Source organism: Bufo gargarizans, chromosome 4 (assembly GCF_014858855.1).
Source record: "Bufo gargarizans isolate SCDJY-AF-19 chromosome 4, ASM1485885v1, whole genome shotgun sequence".
In the NCBI taxonomy this organism is placed as follows: Eukaryota; Metazoa; Chordata; class Amphibia; order Anura; family Bufonidae; genus Bufo; species Bufo gargarizans.
In genome coordinates this window covers 401,054,838-401,077,371 of record NC_058083.1, presented here as the reverse complement: position 1 = coordinate 401,077,371, position 22,534 = coordinate 401,054,838, and the positions used below count along the sequence as shown (strand labels likewise).

Below are 22,534 nucleotides of genomic sequence, written 5' to 3'. Positions count from 1 at the left end.
AGGCACTAAAGGACCATTCTACTTTCTACTGTGTGGGGTCACTAAGGACTCTGATCGTGGCACCTGTGAGTGAAGGCAGAGGAATGCAGTTCCCTCTGCCTTCCAATCGGAGCCCCCGCAGTAAAATTGCAGGGCTCCGATCGGTTGCATTGACAGCCTGGACCCTGCTGAAGAGCTCCAGGCTTGTCAAGGCAATCTCCATGCTGAGCTATGCACGAGGCATAGCTCAGAATGGAGAGTGTAAAAACCTTATTCACCCTAATAGATCTCTATTAGGGTAAATAGGAGAGGGGATCATAAGATCCCATGTACTAGCCCCCTAAAGGGGGTCTAATAGTTTTTGTTGTTTTTTAAGTTAAAATAGGAAAAAAATATATAAACATCAAAATACTAAGTTTAAATCGCCCCCTTTCCCAATTTAGCATATAAAAATATATTAACAATAAAAAATTAAACATATTAGATATTGCCACCTCCCCAAAAAGTCTAAACTATTAAAATATATTTTTTATTTTGTCTGTTAAATACCGTAACGGAAAAAAATGAAAAACTTGCAACTCGGGGTCTTTTTGTGGGAGAAACAGGGCAGACACTCAGGGCGAGGATAATGTCTCACCACCATTCTATAAAGGAGAAAAAGACAACTTTCCCTGTTGTCAAACATTTTGGTGATCCTTGCCATAGCATTACAGACCTCCCAGTATTAATAATATTAAAGGTTTATTTCAAAGTGCAAAGGTATAGAGGAGTTTGGGAATACAAATTTTGGACTTTGATAAACTTAACACAGGACTGAATTTGTCTCAAGGTTTTCTGGCCTGCTACAAACTCAAACTTTCTCCAAGACCATTCCTCTGTTTGTTGGTGTTTTGCAATTTATTACTCCACCTCTCTGTTCTTTCCTGTGTATATCTATGATTCTTTAGAGATTTATTTATTTATTTTGGCCTGAAGAAGGGACCACAGTCTCAAAAGTTTGCCTTATAACATCATTTATTTTAGTTAGCCACTAGCAGAAGAACCCGGCTTCGCACGGTTATATTTCATCTATTTCATTTAATGTTTGTGTATGTCATTAAAAGATATCGACAGTATCCACTATAACAGTGTCCTCCACAGCGCCCTGCCCCTTTAAAGCTGACCTACAGCAGTGAAGAAAAATGGCTGGGTTGTTATGGAAACCTGGTGTAAAACTGTGTGTATGTGGAGACTAAGGGCCTGCGAGCTTCTATTGGCTGTATAACCACACCCACTTTACCTCCACTCAAAATTGGAACAAATGCTGTAAAAATGCTAAACTTCCCAAAAATTTTTTTTTTTTTCGCAAATAAGCCCAAAAACTTGCAGAGCCCTATTTTGAAGCCAAAATTCTGACCTGCATTGGCTCAATAAATTCCCTCCAAGATGTTTGTCGTTAAACGGTGACCGGTTTTATGGGTTTTTCTTTCCATTATTGAGAAACAGTTTAAATCTATTTCACCATGGCTTCCTAGCAAAGATGCAGGGAGGCACAAAGACTTCAAAAACAGAGTCCAAATTTTGTGTTTTCCCACTAATAGACTCAATTCACACCACTTATGTGCTGCATGGTCAGCATACATTGTATGGCAGGAAAATCTGACATACATGCTGGTGTTCCTATAAACATAAATATGTCTTTTTTGGCATCCTGTATGCTGGGCCTGTATACATCTGGATCTCTCAGCCCTAACTATGCTTTTCAATTCCGTTATGTACAATGAAAAAACTTATACCGCATAGTGAATGTTTGTTTTTTTTAACCGAAGTCTATAATAGAGGTATGTAAATTTATGGACATACTGTTTCACAAAATGCAGTGTGAATTTTGTCTTAACATTTATCACGTATTCAAAACAGAAATGATAATTGTTTGGATGTCCAGGGTCTGACGACCTCCACCTCTCGAAGGCCATGGTGGGGGACAAGTATGCATGTCCCCACACCATTTAAGTCTGTGGTGTACAGTGAGCGAACAGACCTGTGCTGAGCACTCCAGATGCTCCATCATCGCTCATTATCTCCTTATTGTTTTGCTTTCGGCTCCTGTCATTCTTCTTTTTCTTGAGTTGGATATTTAAAATAAGTCAATTAAAGCAAAAGTAAATGAAAACCTTCCTGGTTCACAGGTTCAAGCTAAAGCTTACCAGCTGCTGTTGTCAGTTTTTCAACATTCCAATCGCGCAATTTCTACTCCATATATTCACGCACTGGCGCCCATCATGGTGGAGAATCTCAAAGCTGTTGAAAAGAAGAGACCAAGTAACAACTCTGAGCTCCTGGCAGTACAGGAAGGGATAAAAGTTCTGGAAAGACTGGTTGCTTTGGGAGAAGAGAAGAACCGTGAGTAAATTCTTCCACCCCAGGCATACAAAATTTGTAGTTGGAAGGATCTTTCTCCCTCCATTTTCTTAATTTATAAAAAAAAAGTCTAATTTTTATAGAAATCTGATGGAATGAGAACTAAGTTTGTATTCTGCCAAAGAACCACCTTTGTGGCATCTTTATGTATCATTTGTAATAGATTCATTCTTAAAGGGGTTATTCCACAAAAATTCTTGATCACCAATCCACAGAATAAATGATAAATTAAGGAGCTCAGGATTGGACCATTATTTAATGGGATGGGTGATAAAGAATTTTCATGGAATGATAATAGTACATTTGTGTTGACAGTTGTGCCACGGTTTTTGCCATGGGGTCGACAACCACACAGCAAAAACTTGCATGCATTTTTACAGTGATTTGAGCTGGTTTTCTGAGCTCCGCTTGTGGAACCGCAGCAAATCATGGTAAAAACACATACAGTTTTTTACATGTTCTTGTCTGCAGGGCATAATACACACCTTGGCACATTCCACATTATTTTTGATGTCTCTTCCAAATAAAAACACATGGGAAACTGTCTAACTTAAAGGGGTGGTGCAGTGTCATGATATTGATGGCCTATCCTATAAATAGGTCATTATTATCAGATTGTTGAGGGTCTGGCTCACAACACTTTCACCAGTCAGCTATTTGAAGAGGCTGAAGTGCTCGTGTTAGCGCTGCATCCTCTTCAGTGTTTATCTGCATGCTGTATAGATTGAAGCAGAGGTGCAGAGTAATTACAGCTGTTCATCTTAAACAGCGGATTGGCGGGGGTCTAACCTAGTGTTAGAACATGCAGTGCACGCGTGAGCACTGTAGGTTATAATCCCAGGCTGGTATCACGTGCCCAGTCTACGGCATGTGATCCTGGAAGTGGTAGCCGCATAGGATAGCGGCGCATCCTATGCAGCTATGGATAACCCCTTTAATGACCTATCCTGAGGATAGGTCAGTGATGGCGAACCTTTTTAGAGACAGAGTGCCCAAACCTCAACCCAAAACCCACTTATTTATCGCAAAGTGCCAGCACGGCAACTTAACCTGAATACTGAGGTTTTAGTTTAGAAAAAAAGCAGAACTTAAAAGCAGCCCTGGCACACAAACCTCAGCAGTACTCAAACATAAAATGGCTACACAGAGATTTGGGCCGTGACGATGACCTATGTATTATTCTGTCCTGTATAATACCGGGCAGTATAATACATAGGTCATAGTCTCCTTACATACATCCTCCATATAGAGGGCAGTATAATACATAGCTCATCACCTCCTATAAGAATTATCCATATATATATATATATGGCAGTATAATATATATATATATCATCACCTCTTTACAACATCCATATATACATCATCCAAATACAGGACAATATATTACACAGCTCATCATCACCTTACATATATCCTCCAATGGAGGACCTCCGTAATATGGAGTCCATATACTGTACAGACCTGAAGGCTGAAGCCTACCTACGTCCACTCTGGGGTCCCGAACTGTATGGGAGTCCGCCACGTGCTGAGACTGCAGGGGAGAGGGCGGGACCCGGAAGCGCAGCAGAGTGTCAGATGTGCTAACATCAGCACTCCTTCCTGCGCATGACAATGTTGCCAACAGCCCACCCAGAGCTAGTGGAAGGCAGGCACGCCACCAGCCAGGACGTGTCACCATGCCTCGCATTTAAAAAGCGGACTGGCCAGCCTCCAGATTACCAGTCTGAGCCTGCCTGCCAATAATCCGGCCCTGCGAGTGTGCCCACAGAGAGGGGCTCTCGGTGCACCCTCTGGAATGTGTGCCATAGGTTCGCCACCGCTGAGATAGGTCATCAGTATCATGAATGTGCACAACCGCTTTAATGTATTGGGTTTGCTTCCAATGCTTAATGCCAAGTTCCATATGTTGCAGAACTTCTGTATGATGTGATCTGCGTTATTTTCTATTTCAGGAGTCCAGCTGCTTGCCCTCCTGGTTCCTACTTTAATTTCTTACTTGCTTGACGTCAATACATTTAGCTCTGCGTCTCCCTCGTCAAAGGATCTCCATGAGTTTGCACTGCAGGATTTAATGCGCATTGGGCCTCTTTACCCACATGCTTTTAAAACTGTAATGGGAGCTGCTCCAGAACTGAAGGCCCGGCTGGAGAGTGCCATCCGAGCTAACCAAGCAAGCAAAGCCAAAGCTGCCTCCCGACAGCCTGCTCCCACCATTCAAAGTGCTCCTACCATCAAATTGAAGACCAGCTTTTTCTAGTCAAGCTCCCTTTGTGAACAGGAGGTTGGCATTCAGTTCTGCACATAGGATTTGGACTTGCTTAATTCCAGCATGGCTCATTCCACTCTCATACACCAGGAGGTCTTCCTGGCATTAGGAATATTAAAATAGTTTTCAGGACAAACATTTTTCACTTTCCAGCCTTCACTCATCCTTAGCTTGGGAAGTAGAACTAAGATGTTCTTCGTTAATCCAAGTACTTATTTTATCTACCCTTTTTTTTCAGGCTTGACATTTTAACATTAGTAATATCTCAAAATCAGTGGACCGTTTTTATGTCACATTAGACAGTATCAAATTCTTTCCACATTTTAATGAAAAATCCAATGTTACCGCACCCTGCCTGTTTACATTAGTGCAAGGTTGGCATAGAAGAGGGTGCATCAGTGACTTCCTTAGAAAGGCATTCTGAGGCTGTCTCACTGCTTTTCCAGACAGACCCACATACAGGATATTAATATTTGTGGTGACGTGGCAGCAACCTGGAGCAAGCTGACCCTGATATTTCTATAGACTAGAATGGAGAGAGCCACAGACATTTGCATCTATCTCTCTGTTCAGTCTTTGCCTGGATGTGGTGACTAGTGGCCTCCTCACAAAGTAGGTTGATGGTCCAGGGGTAACTGTTCTCACAATAGGTGGGATCCTCACCTATTAGAAATGTATGGCATATCCTGTGGTTATGCGATAACTGTCTATCATGGGAAGCCACATTTAAAGAGACAATCTAGTCTTAATCATATATATTTTTTTGTCAAAAAATACATTTGTCCTGATCCACGTGCTCCAACCTGCACTTTCTCTTAAATCATAGGGGCTGTGGTGCTCTTTTAAAGTCCTGGGGCCCTTTGGCTTTCCCCAACTATTCTGTTAGAAGAATAGTGCAGTTCCCGACATGCACCTTATTTTCTGAAGTGTCTGATGTAATGTGTAAGGCTTGATAAATATTCCGTAAGTATTCTGTTTAGCTTCCTTGGTCACAGTTGTGTATGCCATTTCATTCTGTATTTTACTATCTGAAAGTGACTACAAATATATTGTAATAAAGGGATATTTCCATCTTGAAAATTGAGGGCATATTGTTAATGTATGCCATCGCTTTATGATCATGGGGGTCCGACATCTGGGAGTCTAAAGGGACTGCAGCACTAATTTAGCCCTGCGACTCTTCACTATATATATTTTTTTTTCTACACAGCGGTGCTCCTGGCCACCTGGCCGTGCAGGGTACTCCAGCACACCCCATTCACTTGCATGGAGCTGTGCATTCCACTGCACAGTGGGTGGCTGGGTGCAGCTTAGTGTCATTGTGTCATTCTCCAAGAGGTCAGACCCCCACTGACCATAATGGGATGGCATATTGTAGAGAGATGCCATCATTTTATGATTTGGAAATACCCCTTTATCCAATCAGACCATTGCATTCAATCAGTATGCATATCCTCTACGGTTTTCTTCTAGCACAATATGGGAAGAGATCAAACTCCTACGCTGCCTAGAGAGGCTACATACGACGGCACACATCTCTTGTTTTTATTATAATTGGGTAATAATGGATCCAAACATCTCATGTACAAAATTAAGATTAGCAGATATTTATATGTATATTTCTCACTTTTTAGGTGTTCTGGGGCCTAGGTGGCAAAGGTCATTTCTGTTCTGAATGTTCATTCTCTTATATCTGTTACAGTCTGAATTTAGAAAGTATCATTTCCAGTTGCTGGGTCTATACTAAATGATGTGTGAATCACTGTTTTACTGTGTATTATGGATTTTTGTAAGGAACCTTATTGATAATTGTAAATATGCAAAATGAATTAATTTTAAAATGTATTCCACCTTTCCATTTCACTGTAGATATAAAACACACATGACATAGAATGGAGACATGATCGGGGAGATGCAACACACACTATACCTTCTATATACTGTATGGTTGAGAGAGGTACATGATCGGGGAGATGCAGCACACACTATACCGTCTATATACTGTATGATTGAGAGAGGTACATGATCGGGGAGATGGAGCACACACTATACCTTCTATATACTGTATGGTTGAGAGAGGTACATGATCGGGGAGATGCAGCACACACTATACCGTCTATATACTGTATGATTGAGAGAGGTACATGATCGGGGAGATGGAGCACACACTATACCTTCTATATACTGTATGGTTGAGAGAGGTACATGATCGGGGAGATGCAGCACACACTATACCGTCTATATACTGTATGATTGAGAGAGGTACATGATCGGGGAGATGGAGCACACACTATACCTTCTATATACTGTATGGTTGAGAGAGGTACATGATCGGGGAGATGCAGCACACACTATACCGTCTATATACTGTATGATTGAGAGAGGTACATGATCGGGGAGATGCAGCACACACTATACCGTCTATATACTGTATGATTGAGAGAGGTACACCCCCACCACCACTTCTTTCACTTCTTTCAAACTACAAATAAGAAAAATGAATACCCTTTGTGGGTAAAACAAACTTTATGGGAATAAAACTGTGCAAGGTACGTTTTTCTGTGAAGTAAAAGAATTTCTGGCCAGCTCACCCTTCCTGTGCTGCATGGACTTTGCTTGTGAACGTGGAAAACTAAAGTATAAAATAGTCTGGCATCTCAAGATCCAAAAATTGTTTAAGCTAGGGCTACACAGCATAAGTCATGTAATAAGATTTCAACATCGCATTTAATGGTTGTCAGTGAGGTCACACTGTGACATGCAAACCCAACACGACAGTTGCAGAAATTCCAGGTTGCACATCCTATGTGACTTTCCCAGCATAGAACTCAATGTAAAGCCTTATACACGCTACTGTATTCATTTCGCGGTCCGCAAGTTGCAGATCCTGAAAATACAAATGCGGTCTAGATGCTGTCCTTATTTATTTTGCAGACCGATTGAGTTCAATGGGTCCATGGTCTGCATTTTGCAGACATATTGTATCTTTTTGTGGAATGCACATACGGATGATCTGTGTTTTCCGCATCCGTATGTCTGTTCTGTAGAGGGATCGAACAAGTCCTATACTTGGTGGAAAATTAGAAACCATCTCCTACTCTCCTAAGGTACGCATTTATATATAGCCAGATGTAACTGACCTATTGATTCTGGACATTTTACTTCCTAGCAAAATAACTGTTCATGTAGATGCAGCGTTGAGACCAACGAGCGAACAATTATCTAGATACCTGTGGCCATTTTTATCATTCAGAAAGATGCGGTACATATTGTGTTTGGGACGTGTCGGGTATGAACGTTGGTGCATAGATAATGTAAACTTCAGGATAGGTCATCAATATCAGATCGGTGGGGGTCTGACTCTTGGCACCCTCAGCGGTTTGAAGGGGTTGCTGTGCCCTCTTCAATGTGCACCTGCACACCGAATAGGAGAAGCTGTAATTATACTGCACCCAAATTACAAAGTAGATGGTGTTTGGTTAAACACTGAACAGGACGCATCCCTAAAAACAGCTGATGGGTGGGGTTGCCGAGAGTCAGACCTCCACTGGTCCTATATTGAATATGTAACCCGAGGATAGGTCATCAATATCGTGAAACTTTACAACCCCTCTAATGACAATTCCTTAGGCACTTCATGTACCACTGTATAATACACCACCAAGCATCATATTACAGAGATTGTCTCACCAAAAAGCTTCTAGGGGAAGATCTCTCAATTATAAGGCATATTTTCGTGCAAGCCGGGATTTTCATCAGATTTCACCCTCTTTTTTGAATGACCTCCAGTAAATCTCTACATTTGCATTGCTTTGCAGTTTTTTTATTGGTGCATAAGCATACGGTTTACATAAAAAGAGGAATCCTGCTTTTTATATCCAAATATTCACTTTTAAGGGAAGAATAAAATACCTTGAGCACAATACTGAGACAAGCATGAACTACAGTTCTGTTAACATGAATGTGTGACATTTGTGGAGTTGATCACTGTTTTACTGTAACTTTCTGTGACCGAGCAACAAAATGCAAATAAAACAAGCATGAGCCTTCATCTGGTCTTACTTTTGTCATTGCATTACTAAGGTTCTTTACACAAGGGATGCACACGTTTTTCAGGTCCGGGGGACACATTGTCCGATTGAACCAATCCCAAAGACAACAGGCAGGGCTTTGATAGGAACTTTGCTGTGACAGGCCTCAGGGCCTTCAGAAGGCCCAATTCTGCCACAGCAACCAAACAGCTCACAAGGACTTGTTGCAGGAGAGTCATTTGGTTACTGTGAGTGCAGCGCTCCCAGTAATTGACCTTTCAGATGCCGTGATTGTAACTGACACTCTGCCACCACATGTCTGCTGTGTAAAACAGCAGTCACCTGGCGACTATCTTTTAAAGACCCCGCTGTATTTTGGGAACGGGTTTATAGAAATGCCAGGAGTTTCAGATTTCCCATAGACCTACAGCTAACATCTGGGCTGGCATTAAAATCCCTTTCTTGTCTTAGTCTTTGGGCGGGGGGGGGGGGTTGTCAACACACCACCGCTTGCAGCACCCTGTGACCAAGAGCCGTATCGGAGGATGCAAAAGTATGCACCCTATAGAACTTCGAGAAAGTGTGTAGAGAGATCAAAGTAGCTGCTCTGCATATTTGATAAAGATTAGGCCTTTTACTGTATCACCCAAGTGGCACCAACCGCTCTGGTGGAATGAGCCGTCACCCGAAAGGGGTGGCGCTGTGACTTAGGAACGAGAAGTTTTGCTGATCAACGTCCTGATCCAGTGACTGATAGTGGACGGTCAGCCACCAGGCCTTACTGAGGATGTTCAGGGACTATGAAGAGGGTGTCTGACTTGCGAAAGGTTGCCATCCTGTCCAGATAGATCTTGAGTTCGTGGACCATGCCCACCCACAAGAGAAAACCCCCCCATGTGCATATCTTTGAAGAAGGCTTCTTTCTAGCAGTGTGTTCAGATCAGCGGGTCCAAAAAACCATGATCCCTGAAGATGGTGGTTTCAACAACCACGCCACAAAACGAAATGTGTCTGGATGCGGGTAAAATAACGAACCTTGGGAGAGGAGGGCCACAAGATCATCATGCCCCGACCGTCTGGGCCAATCCGGAATGAGGATGATTTCTGGGACACCCCCCAGCTGTCTGGCACCTCTGACCATTAGAGACACTTGGCTTCTTCCATAATACAGTCCAAATTCCAATTATTGTCCAATAGACAAGTCATGGAAATATGTGTACACTGTACATATGAATGGAAATGTAAGTTATGGCTATTGAAAAGTGGTGAGAAAAAAATGAAAATGGGCCGGTACTTAAAGGGAACCTGTCACCGGGATTTTGTGTATAGAGCTGAGGACATGGGTTGCTAGATGGCCGCTAGCACATCCGCAATACCCAGTTCCCATAGCTCTGTGTGCTTTTATTGTGTAGAAAAACTGCTTTGATAGATATGCAAATTAACCTGAGATGAGTCCTGTAGGTGAGATGAGTCAGGGACAGGACTCATCTCAGGGTAATTTGCATATCTATCAAAGCAGTTTTTCTACACAATAAAAGCACACAGAGCTATGGGAACTGGGTATTGCGGATGTGCTAGCGGCCATCTAGCAACCCATGTCCTCAGCTCTATACACAAAATCCCGGTGACAGGTTCCCTTTAAAGGGGCTATCCAGGAAAAGATATTAATGAATTATCCTCAGGATGGGTCATCAGTATCAGATCTGTAGGGGTGCGACACCACAGACCCCCACCTATCAGCTGTTAGAAAAGGCATTTAAAGGGGTTTTGCCATCTCAGACAATGGGGGCATATTGCTAGGATATGTCCCATTGTCTGATAGGTGAGGGTCCCACCTCTGAAACTACAATGAGAACTGAGCGGGTAAATGAACGGAGGGCGCACTGTGCATGTGCAGCCGCCTTCCATTCATTTCTATGGGGCCACTAAGAATAGCTGAGCACTGGCTCGGCTATTTCCGTCTGCCCCATAGAAATGAATTGGAACAGGGGCCGCGCGTGCGCTGTACGCTCCCATTCACTTCTATGGGAGCAGCGGAGAGCAGCACTTGGTGGTGGACGGACCCTGGGAAATCTGGGGTCCTCTAGCCATAGCTTTTCCCGCTCCGTTCTTGTTGTAGGGGAGGGTCCCAGAGGTGGGACCCACACCTATCAGATAATGGCATTGTATGTAATGGGAATACCCCTTTAAGCACCTTTAAGTCTCTTCCTAGGTAATGTGACATCACTGTACATCAGTTGCATGGATTAGTAGCGTCTCGGCCCCATTCAAATCAATGAGGCTGAGCTGCAATACCAAGCACTGCCAGTATAAGATTTTACAGGTTTTAGAAGAGGAAAAAAAGAAAAAAAAGATATATTTTTTTTTTATTAGACTGCAGATCAGACCTGTATATCAAAGACCCCCATGTCAGACCTCAGCTCAGACCCCCATACCACATCAGACCTCCGATCAGAGGCCCATCAGAAATAAAATAAATAAATTCACTTACCTCTCCTGCTCCGCTGCTACTCTCCCAGGTCCAGCGATCTCTCCTGCAGTCACACTCCCTGATCTTTTCTGGGCTCACGCCGCATGCAGCCTCAGGTCATAGCGCGCACACTACTTTCTGGCGATGTACGCAGTCAGGACATAGCAGCGCAGCCCAAAAGAGACTAAGGAGGAGTACAAGTACAGCGCTTCACTGACTGCTCCCCGCGACTCCTGCATACTAGTGAACTCTTCCATAATGAAGCACTCACTAGTATTCGCTTTATAACATGCACATAGATTTCACTGACAAGTTGGGTGAAAAAAGTGCATCTTATAAAGCAGAAAATATGCTCTAAATTTGGTATCGCCAAGATTGTACTGACCCAAATAAGGATACTTTTTACACCAGCATTTTTGCTGAATCCGTCATGGATCAGTAAAAACACTTTTGTCATGATAATACAACCGTCTGCATCTGTTATGAATGGATCCGGTTGTATTATCTTAAAAATAGCTAAGACGGATCTGTCATGAACTCCATTGAAAGTAAATGGGGGACGGATCAGTTTTCTATTGTCTCTGAGAAAACAGATCCGTCCCCGTTGACTTGCATCCCTCTTGTGCCGCATCCCAAGACAAACTCAAAAACGCTGCTTGCTGCACTTTTGTGTGCGTCATGGGAACACAATGAAACAGAACGGAATGCATTCTGGTGCACTCAAATCCCTTCAATTCAGTTTTGTCCCCATTAACAAGGAATGTGGACAAAACTGTAGTGTTTTCCTCCGGTATTGAGATGTGCAAAAGTAGGCTATTAAGGTTATCAGTTCTGGGAGAGGGTGATACAAGCATTGGGGTCTCAAAAAACTTTTCTCATAGGATTACCCAATTTAATATACTATATCGATTATATTACTCCCCCAAGAGCCTTATGAAATACTATAAATCCAAAGAATTTAGCTGCAAAAAATGTAGCCAGATAGGGGTGGATGATGTGCACTTACTGTGGACATGTATAAAGATCCAACACTTCTGGCGGAAGGTAAATGAAAGAATAAAGGCATATCATGGGTTTAGCATCCCTAGGAAGTTTGAAATATGTATTCTAGGGGTAGTGGATAAGATAGATAATTTTAAACATCGTTGCCATAGCCTCTAAACTCCTATTCTATGCTAGGAGGTGTATTATTGGGCATTGGGGAGACGGTGTGGTACCTGCGGCCAGGGAATGGGAGAACCTGACTAGGGTCTCGCTTGTCAGAGAAGAATTTCACTTAGTATCTACAAAAAAATATATAGATTTGCTGAATTATGGCAGAAATGGTTAAAAAAATTAGATGAGGGGATGCCCGGTGCAGGGGGGGGGGGGGGGAGCAGCTGGGGAAGGAGGGTGGGCATTATGTAAAGTTATATATATATGTTTGTATGTATGCTGCAATTAAGTGATTGTTGAAGATGTATGGAATTTGAGACAACAATAAAGATTAATTATAAAAAGAAAAGGTTATCGTGTCATTTTTAGTGCACAGTTAAAACTTATCTAAAAGTTTAAAATGTAACTGTCATTTTATTTTTGTAATTTATTGGGGCAGTGATACTGACCATTTTTGTAATATACTTTAATTACAGAAATTGTACATTTATATGAGAAATATTGCTCTAAAGTGGCCCTTTCTCAGTCTTAGCAACACTCCTCTGTCTTCTGTTTAGATAACACAGTCAGCGTTGAGTGAGTCTCCACTGTTATATAAACAGAAGACAGAGGAGCGTTGCTAAGGCTCAAAATAGGCCACTTTAGAGCTATTTTTCTAATAGACATGTACAATTTCAGTAATTAAAGTATATTACAAAAATGGTCAATATCACTGCCCCGATACATTACAAAAAATAAATAAATAAATAAGTTACATTTTAAATTTTCCTGTTCAACAACCTATATGTGATATGTTTTTCACAGATCTGAGACAGCTAAGGGTCTTTGCTGCACATACCTAAAATGGATGCTGCAGGTGGTGCGAAGAGGAGAAAATTTGCAGATGAGAACAGGAAATTTAATGAGACCTAAACAGAAAAATTCTTCTTTATTGAAGAAAGAGGAAAGCTAGTTTGCTTAATTTGCAAAAAGTGTAGTTGCAGTGCCGAAGGAATTCAATGGTAAGCGGCACTACGAAACCAAACATTCCAATTTTGAGCAATTTAAGGGAGAATTGCGCGAACAAAAGATCTTATCTTTAAAGCGCAGCCTAACTGTACAGCAGACTATGATGGCAAACCAAGATATCTAAAGAAAGTCAAATGGCTATGGAAGTTAGTTATGAAATATCAGAATTGATTGCAAAGTCTTCTAGACCATTCACAGATGGTGACTTTGTAAAAAAAAAGTGCTTAATTGTTTCTTCACAGAAACTATGCCCAGAGTCTGTTAATTTTTTTTTAAAATCTATTACCCTCATTCGTATGACTGTTCAACGCAGGATTGCTGACATGGCCGCAGATGTTCAGGACATACAGAAGAAAAGGCAAAAAAAATGTATTTTCTTTTCTCTGGCGGCAGATGAGTCAACCTTTATCAGTTCCACTGCTCAACTACTGGTTTTTATTCGGGGGGGTGACCACAGATTTTCATATTTTTGAGGGATTACTTGGAATGATCTCATTTTAAGGGCAAACAAAGGGAAGTGATTTGTTAAGTGGTATATTGAAATTATGTGCCAAGATGGATCTAGATTTGAGTAAGCTAGTTGGAATTGTTACTGATGGAGCTCCAGCCATGATAGGCTTCAAAAGTGGTATGGTTTCTCTGTTAAGGCAACACCTTGGAGAGCACAAGCACCAGCTGATTCAGTTTCATTGCATCATCCACCAACAATCCCTGTGTGGAAAAGAGCTTGGATTTGAAAATGTAAGGAAAGTTGTCAGCGTTGTCAACTTCATAAAATCGCGAGGACTTAACCATCGGCAGTTTAAATCTTTTCTAGAAGAGATTGATGCTGAATAGCAGGACCTGTATTTTTATACAGAAGTAAGGTGGATGAGCCGGGGGAAAAGCTTGCAACGTTTTTTTTTTATTATTGTTAGAAGAAATAAAATGATTTCTTGTTCGGAAGGATAAAATAGTTGAAGAACTACAAGATGACAAGTGGCTGTGTGACCTTGCTTTCTTGGTAGATATCACACAACATCTGAATGCACTGAAATAGTAATCTTAGTAACTATATCTTTGCATTCCAATCCAAGCTAAAATTGTTCCAATCTCACATTTAAAATGGCAATCTTGTGCATTTCCCAGCATGCAGACAAAGATTTGTCAGTGGCGCAAACATGTCTGAGTATGTCCATTTTTGTTATTCCTGATGAAGCACCCCTAGAATTCCAACTGGAACTTATTGATCTTCAGTCATGTGACAGTCTACAAAACAAGTTTAAGAAAGGGGATTTACTTAACTTCTATAAATGTGTGCCAGGAGATGAATATCCAAAATTGTGTGAAAGAGCAGCTATTTATGCCTGCCTGTTTGGGTCAACATACTCGTGCGAGCAGGCATTTTCTATTATGAACATTAGCAAATCAAAATTTAGGAGCAGACGCAGGGGCGTACATAGAAATCATTGGGCCCCATAGCAAGAATCTGAATTGGGCCCCTTAACCCCGCCCACTACCTTGGCCCATCCCACCTCCTGCCCTGGCTCCTCCCCTGCCACACCCCCATTTGCCAATAAAGAAATGTATACATGACCTACTGAGGACTCCAGCATAACGCAAACCGGACGGATCCGTTATGCAGGCCCTAGACTTCTATTATGACAGAATGAATAATGGAATGCCTATAAAGGCATTCAGTTATGCATTCCATCATGGAATTGCATTATGGTCCATGGTAACGGAATCCATAATGCAATTCACTATTTACCACCAAACGAAGCGTGAACGAATTTTAAAATATGAAATTTGCTCATCTCTAATTATGAACAGACTGGGGACGACTAATGCTGGCGGTTTTATTTGTGTTTTTGAGGTGACAGGTTCCCTTTAACAGCAAGCAGAGTTCATGGGGGGGCGAGGGGGGGGGGCACATTTCTGAGTCCTCTATGAGCCTACAGTACCGCCCACCCCCACAGGAACTCTGCTTGCTGCTGCCCTCAGAAAGTCCTATACATGAAGTTCTGGAACTGGAACGTTTTATACAGTCTCTATTAGCACTAGCGTAATTAGAAATGACTGGGCCCCACAGGAAATTTTGGAATTGCCCCCCTCCCAGCTGTCCGCCACCTCTGACCAGCAGAGACACTTGACTTCCCTAATACAGTCCAATTATCGTCCAATAGACAAGTCATGGAAATATAGAAAGTATACTGTACTAACCAGAAGACCTTTATTCTTACCTTTACTGTCAAAATATCATACTACACAGTATACATATATTTCCATGACTTGTCTTTTGGACGATAATTAGAATTTGGACTGTATTAGGGAAGAAGTCAAGTGTCTCTGCCGGTCAGAGGTGCCAAACAGCTGGGGGGGGCCCGTTCAAAAATTTACTGTGGGGCCCACTGCCCAGTCATTTCTAGTTACGCCAGTGCGAGGAGACTGTTATTAGTACAGACTGTTATTAGTACACTACAGACATTTTTTTCATTAATGATCCCGGTTGTAAAGATAGTCCTACTGTGTGGACGACGGCTGGCAGTGGCACAGGTCCGGACTGGCTGTGAGATGATGGTTTTGGGTGGCACTGGCGTCTGTCGCGGCCGGGCAGCACAACTCACTCTAAAGTTCTTCCATGCTGGGTGCGCGCCTGCTGCCTGCACTGGCTGGGCCAATCAGCAGCAGGATCTTAACACACTGCTAATGCTGATTGGCCCAGTATGTGAAGCAGTGCAGGCGCAGCAGACGCACGAGCCGAGAGAGCGCGGCTGGGTCCTAGGGAGCGCACAGTGAGTCAATGAGAAGTCAGACGGGGGGGGGGGGGCGTGTATTATCGGCGGCGCTGGGAGACAATTATAAGTGTGCAAACCGCCTCTGAGCCGGCCCTGCAGTGAGCGCAGTTGCAGGGGGCGGGGCCTTCCGAGCACTCCGGGCCCCCCGGTGCCGCGGGCCCCATAGCAGTGGCGTACCCTGCCTCTATTGGCGGTACGCCACTGAGCAGACGTACTAATGAGAATCTTCAGTCAATTCTGCAACTAGACGCAACTGAGCTGAGATCTAACCTCCAAAAATTTGTGAAAAATAAGCAACCCCAGAAATCACACTAACTCCTCTTTCACACATCAGTGAATTACACACATGTGCTGTTTGTGTTCTCCATGGACAGCACACTTACCCACTGACTTTAATGTTTACACATGAGTAGTTTACCCACCGGTCCATGGATCTATGAAAACCACTGACCATGAATGGCATCCATGTTCTGTCAGCGGTCTTCACAGACCACTAGTAGGAGATGTTCTGGAAACTAATTTTCAGCCTACAATGAACGTGGACTACGGATGACACATGGAGGACAGAAGCCACGGACCAAACACGGATCCTTCACGGACAAACTACTGACCACCTTGTTATGGATGTCATCATGAGAAAAAGATCCTGTTGGAACTCGGGCTTGTGGTGGTGCACATGGAATGGATGCATTGCCAGTCTTTTGAGAGCAGATAATCCTGGCCCTCGCTTTCTTTAATATGCTTTTATCACAACATTGGTTGTTACATGGAGTGCATTTTGACCCATCCAGAGCCTTTGTCAACTATAGTTTTAATTTGTTAATTCACACAGCCTTGTTTTTTCACCGAGGCTGGCTTCACACAGTTTTTGTTGTATTTTTGTCGTTTTTTGTTTTTTTTCTTGCATTGCTGTGTTTTAGTAGAAAAAATATCAGCTGCATAAACTGGCTGAAAGTCTACGGAAATTTTTGAATAAAGGACGCGCATTTTATTTCAACTGGGAAATGTTTTTGAAACACAGCATTTTGTAGAAGTTCTCTGCAGGGAAAAATACCCTTTAAAAATGTATCTCAGACATTTTTGTTCAACATTGAATGTTAATGTTCAATTTTGTTTTATTAGAGTTTCTTAACTAAAAATTAGCTGAAATCAACACCCAGTAGATTTTATATTTCTAGTCCTAAAGTTGATTTTTACTAATCTCTAATTCACTTTTTTGTAGTACTGTACTGTGCTGTATATATTATTTAACTGTTACTGGTATGTAAACCTTGTTCTGTTTATTGTGAGCAGGATACAGAAATACACTGCATAACACAGCATATATTTGTACTCCCAATCCTGTTATGAGGAATTTTCTCAGATTTTTCATGGCTATTGCGGTCTATCTTTTTAGTAGGCCTCTGTGCCATTCAAAACATGCAGTGGTGCATGAAAATTTTAGTATGAATTAATTGGCAATGCAATGGCGGGATTGTAGGTTATCAGATACGAATGTTACTGTGAATGATAATCGGCCTATGTAAGTGTGCTGCCAGTGCCGATTGGGTGAATTGATCTGTCATGCAGCACATTAAATCTGTGAACAAAGCTCTGCTGTCTAGAAACAATGAATCTGTGTGAGGATGAGAGATGGTAGTAGCAATGTAAACGAAGCTCTTCGCCTCAACTGATGAGCAGGCAGTTATTGGGAAGGAACAGTTCATAATCAACTGCTCCATCTGTGTGCTTTTACATAATCAGGCCTCCTGTGTGGTAATGCTATAGGAATGCATCAACGTATACAAAATTTTAATAATGCAAAACAAGTTATAGTTTTCATGAAGGAAACTTTTACAGTTGAAGCAGCTAAAAAAAATTTTTTGTGGCCCCGGGAGGCAGAACAATGCGACAACGCGGCCCTCAGACCAAAATAGGTTGTGCACCTCTGATTTAAAGTTATTGCAAATACCTGTACTGATGAGGGAAGAAATGCAGTTGATCAGTGCCATTAGGAGCGATTGGACTAGAGCTAGCATAAACACAAAATCTGTGGGAGCCACAGCACCCATTGCTAGCCGAACATGAGCAAAAGTTTTCACCTGTGGGAGAAGGGAATGTAGAGACAAGTCCAACACCTCGGACCAGCCATAGAACAGGGAGTGTGTAGCAGCTACTGCACGCAATGTCAGGGCCGAGACTCCCATGGAGTAATAGGTAATATGGTAGAAGCTACATATCCATTACCCAGTGGCAATGCGACATGTGAGAAGGAAGAACGTGGTTGCTGTCACCATTTTCAAGGTGAGTCCATATGCCACCTGAGAAAGGGGTCATCCAGTAGTAGCCATGGCATCTAATGTTAGAGCAAATATTCCACCTGAGAAGGAGGCAATACCATATCAATCACGGTATCTAGGGCTAGCACAAATACTGCACCTGAGAAGGAGGCCATACAGTAGTAGCCAATGTATCTAGGGCTAGCACAAATACTGCACCTGAGAAGAAGGCCATACAGTCGTAGCCACGGTATCTAGGGCTAGCACAAATACTGCACCTGAGAAGGAGGCCATACAGTAGTAGCCACGGTATCTAGGGCTAGCACAAATACTGCACCTGAGAAGAAGGCCATACAGTCGTAGCCACGGTATCTAGGGCTAGCACAAATACTGCACCTGAGAAGGAGGCCATACAGTAGTAGCCACAGTATCTAGGGCTAGCACAAATACTGCACCTGAGAAGGAGGCCATACAGTAGTAGCCACGGTATCTAGAGCCAGTGCAAATCAATACTCCATTTAAGAAAGGAAGCTGGCATCCTGTGCAGATGCTCCACCTGTTGAAGGTGGGAATAACAACAACAGTAGTAACAATAACTAACACAGTAGTGTGATTGCCTCACAGGGACTCAGGGCACGAGGAAAATTATGTGATGGGGTCAGAACCTGAGAAGGCAGAGGTCGCCACAGAGGCACTCAACACCGACACACAAAGGGACTACCTTACTAAAGGGATAGTGTGATAGTAGTCACAGTATCCAGTGGTAGTGTCCATATTCCACCTGTTGAGGGGTAAAGGCAATAGTAGGTACAATTTCTTGCAAATAGTCCATCTGTGGAAGGGGGGGTAATGCAACAAAGAAATAGGGAGGTGTCCCAGTAGACAATATTAGTGCAATTTCTCCACCTGGAGAAGGGGGCTAACGTGACAGGATATTATATATCCAATGGTACTCCCCTTGTTGAAAGGAAGGTAATGTGACCAGATGTAGGGGATCCACTAGTAGCGCAATTACACCACCTGTGGAAGGGGGGTAAGGATGGACATACACCAATGGTAGTGCAATACCTCCCCCTGCAAAAGGGGGGTAACGCGACTGGATATATGGTATCCCAAGTTAGAGTAACTACTCCAACTGTGGAAGGGGGGTACTGTAATAGGATGTACTGTATCCAGTGATGGGGCAAAAACTCCACCGTAGAAGGAGGGTAATGCAACGGGACATACGGTATCTAGTAGTAGTAGTGCAATTACTCCACCTGTGAAAGGGTGCAATGCAAGAGGATGTACCATATCCAGTGGTTGTGCAAGTACTCACTTATGGAAGGAGGGTAATGTGACAGGATGTACGTAATCCAGTGGTAGTGCAGTTACTCTGCATATGAAAGGTGTCACGGCTGAGGATGGGGGAAACCCTCAGCCGTGCGATGACAGAAGATAATGGTCGCTGTTAGGCCAGGACAGAAATCAGGCAGCAGGTCACCTCCTAATACGTCCCTAATTCTGACCCTGACTCCTAGCTGTATGAGCCAACCCTGATGGTAGGAGGGCTCATACTCCGTAACCTAGGGTCCCTACTAGCCCTCAGGGTAGCCCTGGACTAGGAGCAGGGTAAGACGACCTGTTCCTCCTAGACACGGACGAAGAGGAGTCTAACCTGGCCAAGCGGCAAGGAAAGGGGAACATCCACAGCCTATGGATATGGCAGGTGAGTGAAACCACTTCCACACCTACCTGCCACAGACACACAGCATGGAACCCATGTACAAGTGCTGCTGTCCACAACACAAACGGACACAGCACACACCATACATCACACAGGAACCCATGAAACCATAGCTGCAATAAACACAAAGACCATAGAAACATCTTCATAGCATCATACATAAACTTTTATGACCACAAGGATGGCCCTCACTGAAAGAGGATGGTAAAAGAGACCAGGAGGATGACTCCAGCTCACAAACAAGGCTGGAGTATCCCTCAGCTTCAGGTCTCAGCAGAAGCTAAATAGCCCAAGTAGCCACACCCACACAGACACACACTGGAAAGGGAATTAACTCTTCCAACACCAGATAGGGTAGTGAAGCCACTAAAAGGGGAAGTGCACAAACTCATGACAGGGAAGGTGGACAACAGGGAGCCTGTCCAGAACAGGACTGCTCCAAGGCTAAAATTTTAATTAATTAATTAATTTGAACCCTATGTCCCTGCTTCCATAAGTGGAGAGGAAGAAAGGGCTAAACCTGGGGGAGTTAGGCCCCAAGTAAGGAGCCTAGATAGTCTAAGAAGTAGGGGTGGAAATTAGTGGGCTCCTGGAGAAGGGGAGAGTATGGGCATGAGAATTTGGCATTTGAGAGACACAGGTCCCATCCCCCAAAACGGCCTGAATCTGAATACCGGAAAACAACACAAGTGTAAAAGTAGCCTAACCCTTAGGCCTCATGCACATGACCGTTCCGTTTTTTGCGGTCTGCAAACCACGGATCCGCAAAAAACGGAAGCCACCCGTGTTACCTTCCGCAATTTGTGGAAAGGAACGGGCGCCGGCAATATAAATGCCTATTCTTGTCCCCAAGGCGTGGACATGAATAGGACATGGTATATTTTTTTAGCGGGGCAGCGGAACGGAGCCACGGATGCGGACAGCACATGGTGTGCTGTCTGCATCTTTTGCGGCCCCATTGAAGTGAATGGGTCCGCATCCGAGCCGCCAAAATGGCGGTTTGGATGCGGACCCAAACAACGGTCGTGTGCATGAGGCCTTATAGACTTGGTTGGTTTGCTTTTTCCAGACATATCACCAGTCTTCACTATGGGCTGCAGTGGATATGCAATTTCATTCAAGTGAACAGGACTGACCAGCAATACCTGTCATTTTATCACATGGGGCATATTTAGCTATTTTCATGATCTGACACATTGTGTCCCAGCTCTGCAGTCTGGTTACACTGTAGCTTGTTTGTCTTAGGCTACTTTCATACTTCCAGCGGAGGATTCCGGCAGGCAGTTCCATCGCTGGAACTGCCTGCAGGATCCATCAAAACGTATGCAAACTGATGGCATTTGTCAGACTGATCAGGATCCTGATCCGTTTGACAAATGCATTGAAATGCCGGATCCGTCTCTCCGGTGTCATCCGGAAAAAAACGGATCAGGCATTTATTTATTTTTTCAAATTTTTTTGCGGTCTGATCCGTTTTGCCGAAACACTCGGGGCCAGATCTGGCATTAATGCATGTCAATGGGAAAAGCATGCTGAGGTATTATCTCCATCCTGAAAAGGCAGAATGACTGAACTGAAGACATCCTGCTGCATCCTGAACGGATTACTCTCAATTCAGAATGCATTAGGATAAAACTAATCAGTTATTTTCCGGTATTGAGCCCCTAGGACGGAACTCAATGCTGTAAAAGAATAACGCTAGTGTGAAAGTACCCTAAGGGCTCATGCACACGACCGTTGTTTTGCAGTCTGTTTTTCACGGATCCGTTGCTCCGTATCTGAGTTTTTTTCTTTCTCTGATTTAAGTCCTCTTCTGTTACGTTATTCCACAAAACATATCCGTATGCGATCCGTTTTTTGCGGATCGGAAACAGTAAATTATCACCAAACACGTGAGCAATATGGGCTGGGCATAGCATTTCTACAGTATGGATCCGCAAAATACGGATGACATACGGATGTGTTCAGTGTGAGTTCTGTATCTTTTGAGGACCCATTCACTTTAATGGGGCCTTGGACCGTGATTTCCGGATAATAGGACATGCACAACTTTTTTGCGGAAGGAAATATGGAAATGTAATGCACACAGAGTACCTTCCATTGTTTTTGCGGACCCATTGAAGTGAATGGTTTTGCATACGGTCCACACAAAAAAAAACTGATGCGTAAAGAAAATACATTTGTGTGCATGAGCCCTAAAGGGGTGTTCCAGCTACAGATATTGATGACCTATCCTCAGGAACAGACACCCAAAACCCCCCAACTATCAGCTGTTTCAGGCTGCGGCAGAGCTGGACATGAAATGTAAGTAGCTGGAAGCAGACGGTTTCCTTCCTGTTCCCTGTATAGTGTGCGGCGCGCGGCTGTCCGAAAAAAAAATGATTAGTGTGGGTTCTGGAGGTTCCTGAGGATAGGTCATCAATATCTGTAGCTGGACAACCCCTTTAAGAGAATTACACTG

The 22,534-nt window shown here is 43.2% G+C and overlaps 1 protein-coding gene across 3 annotated transcripts in view; it reads left to right on the top strand.

Moving 5' to 3' along the window:
• Nucleotides 1-8,699, top strand: part of HEATR5B (HEAT repeat containing 5B) — a 92,671-nt gene extending 83,972 nt beyond the window's left edge. For all 3 annotated transcript variants that reach the window (XM_044289452.1, XM_044289450.1, XM_044289451.1), the window contains exons 35-36: nucleotides 2,148-2,361; nucleotides 4,335-8,699. In XM_044289452.1, coding sequence (XP_044145387.1) covers nucleotides 2,148-2,361; nucleotides 4,335-4,639 — 519 coding nt within the window. In that variant the 3' untranslated portion in view covers nucleotides 4,640-8,699. The remainder of the gene's footprint in view (nucleotides 1-2,147; nucleotides 2,362-4,334) is intronic.
• Nucleotides 8,700-22,534: the final 13,835 nt, after the last annotated feature.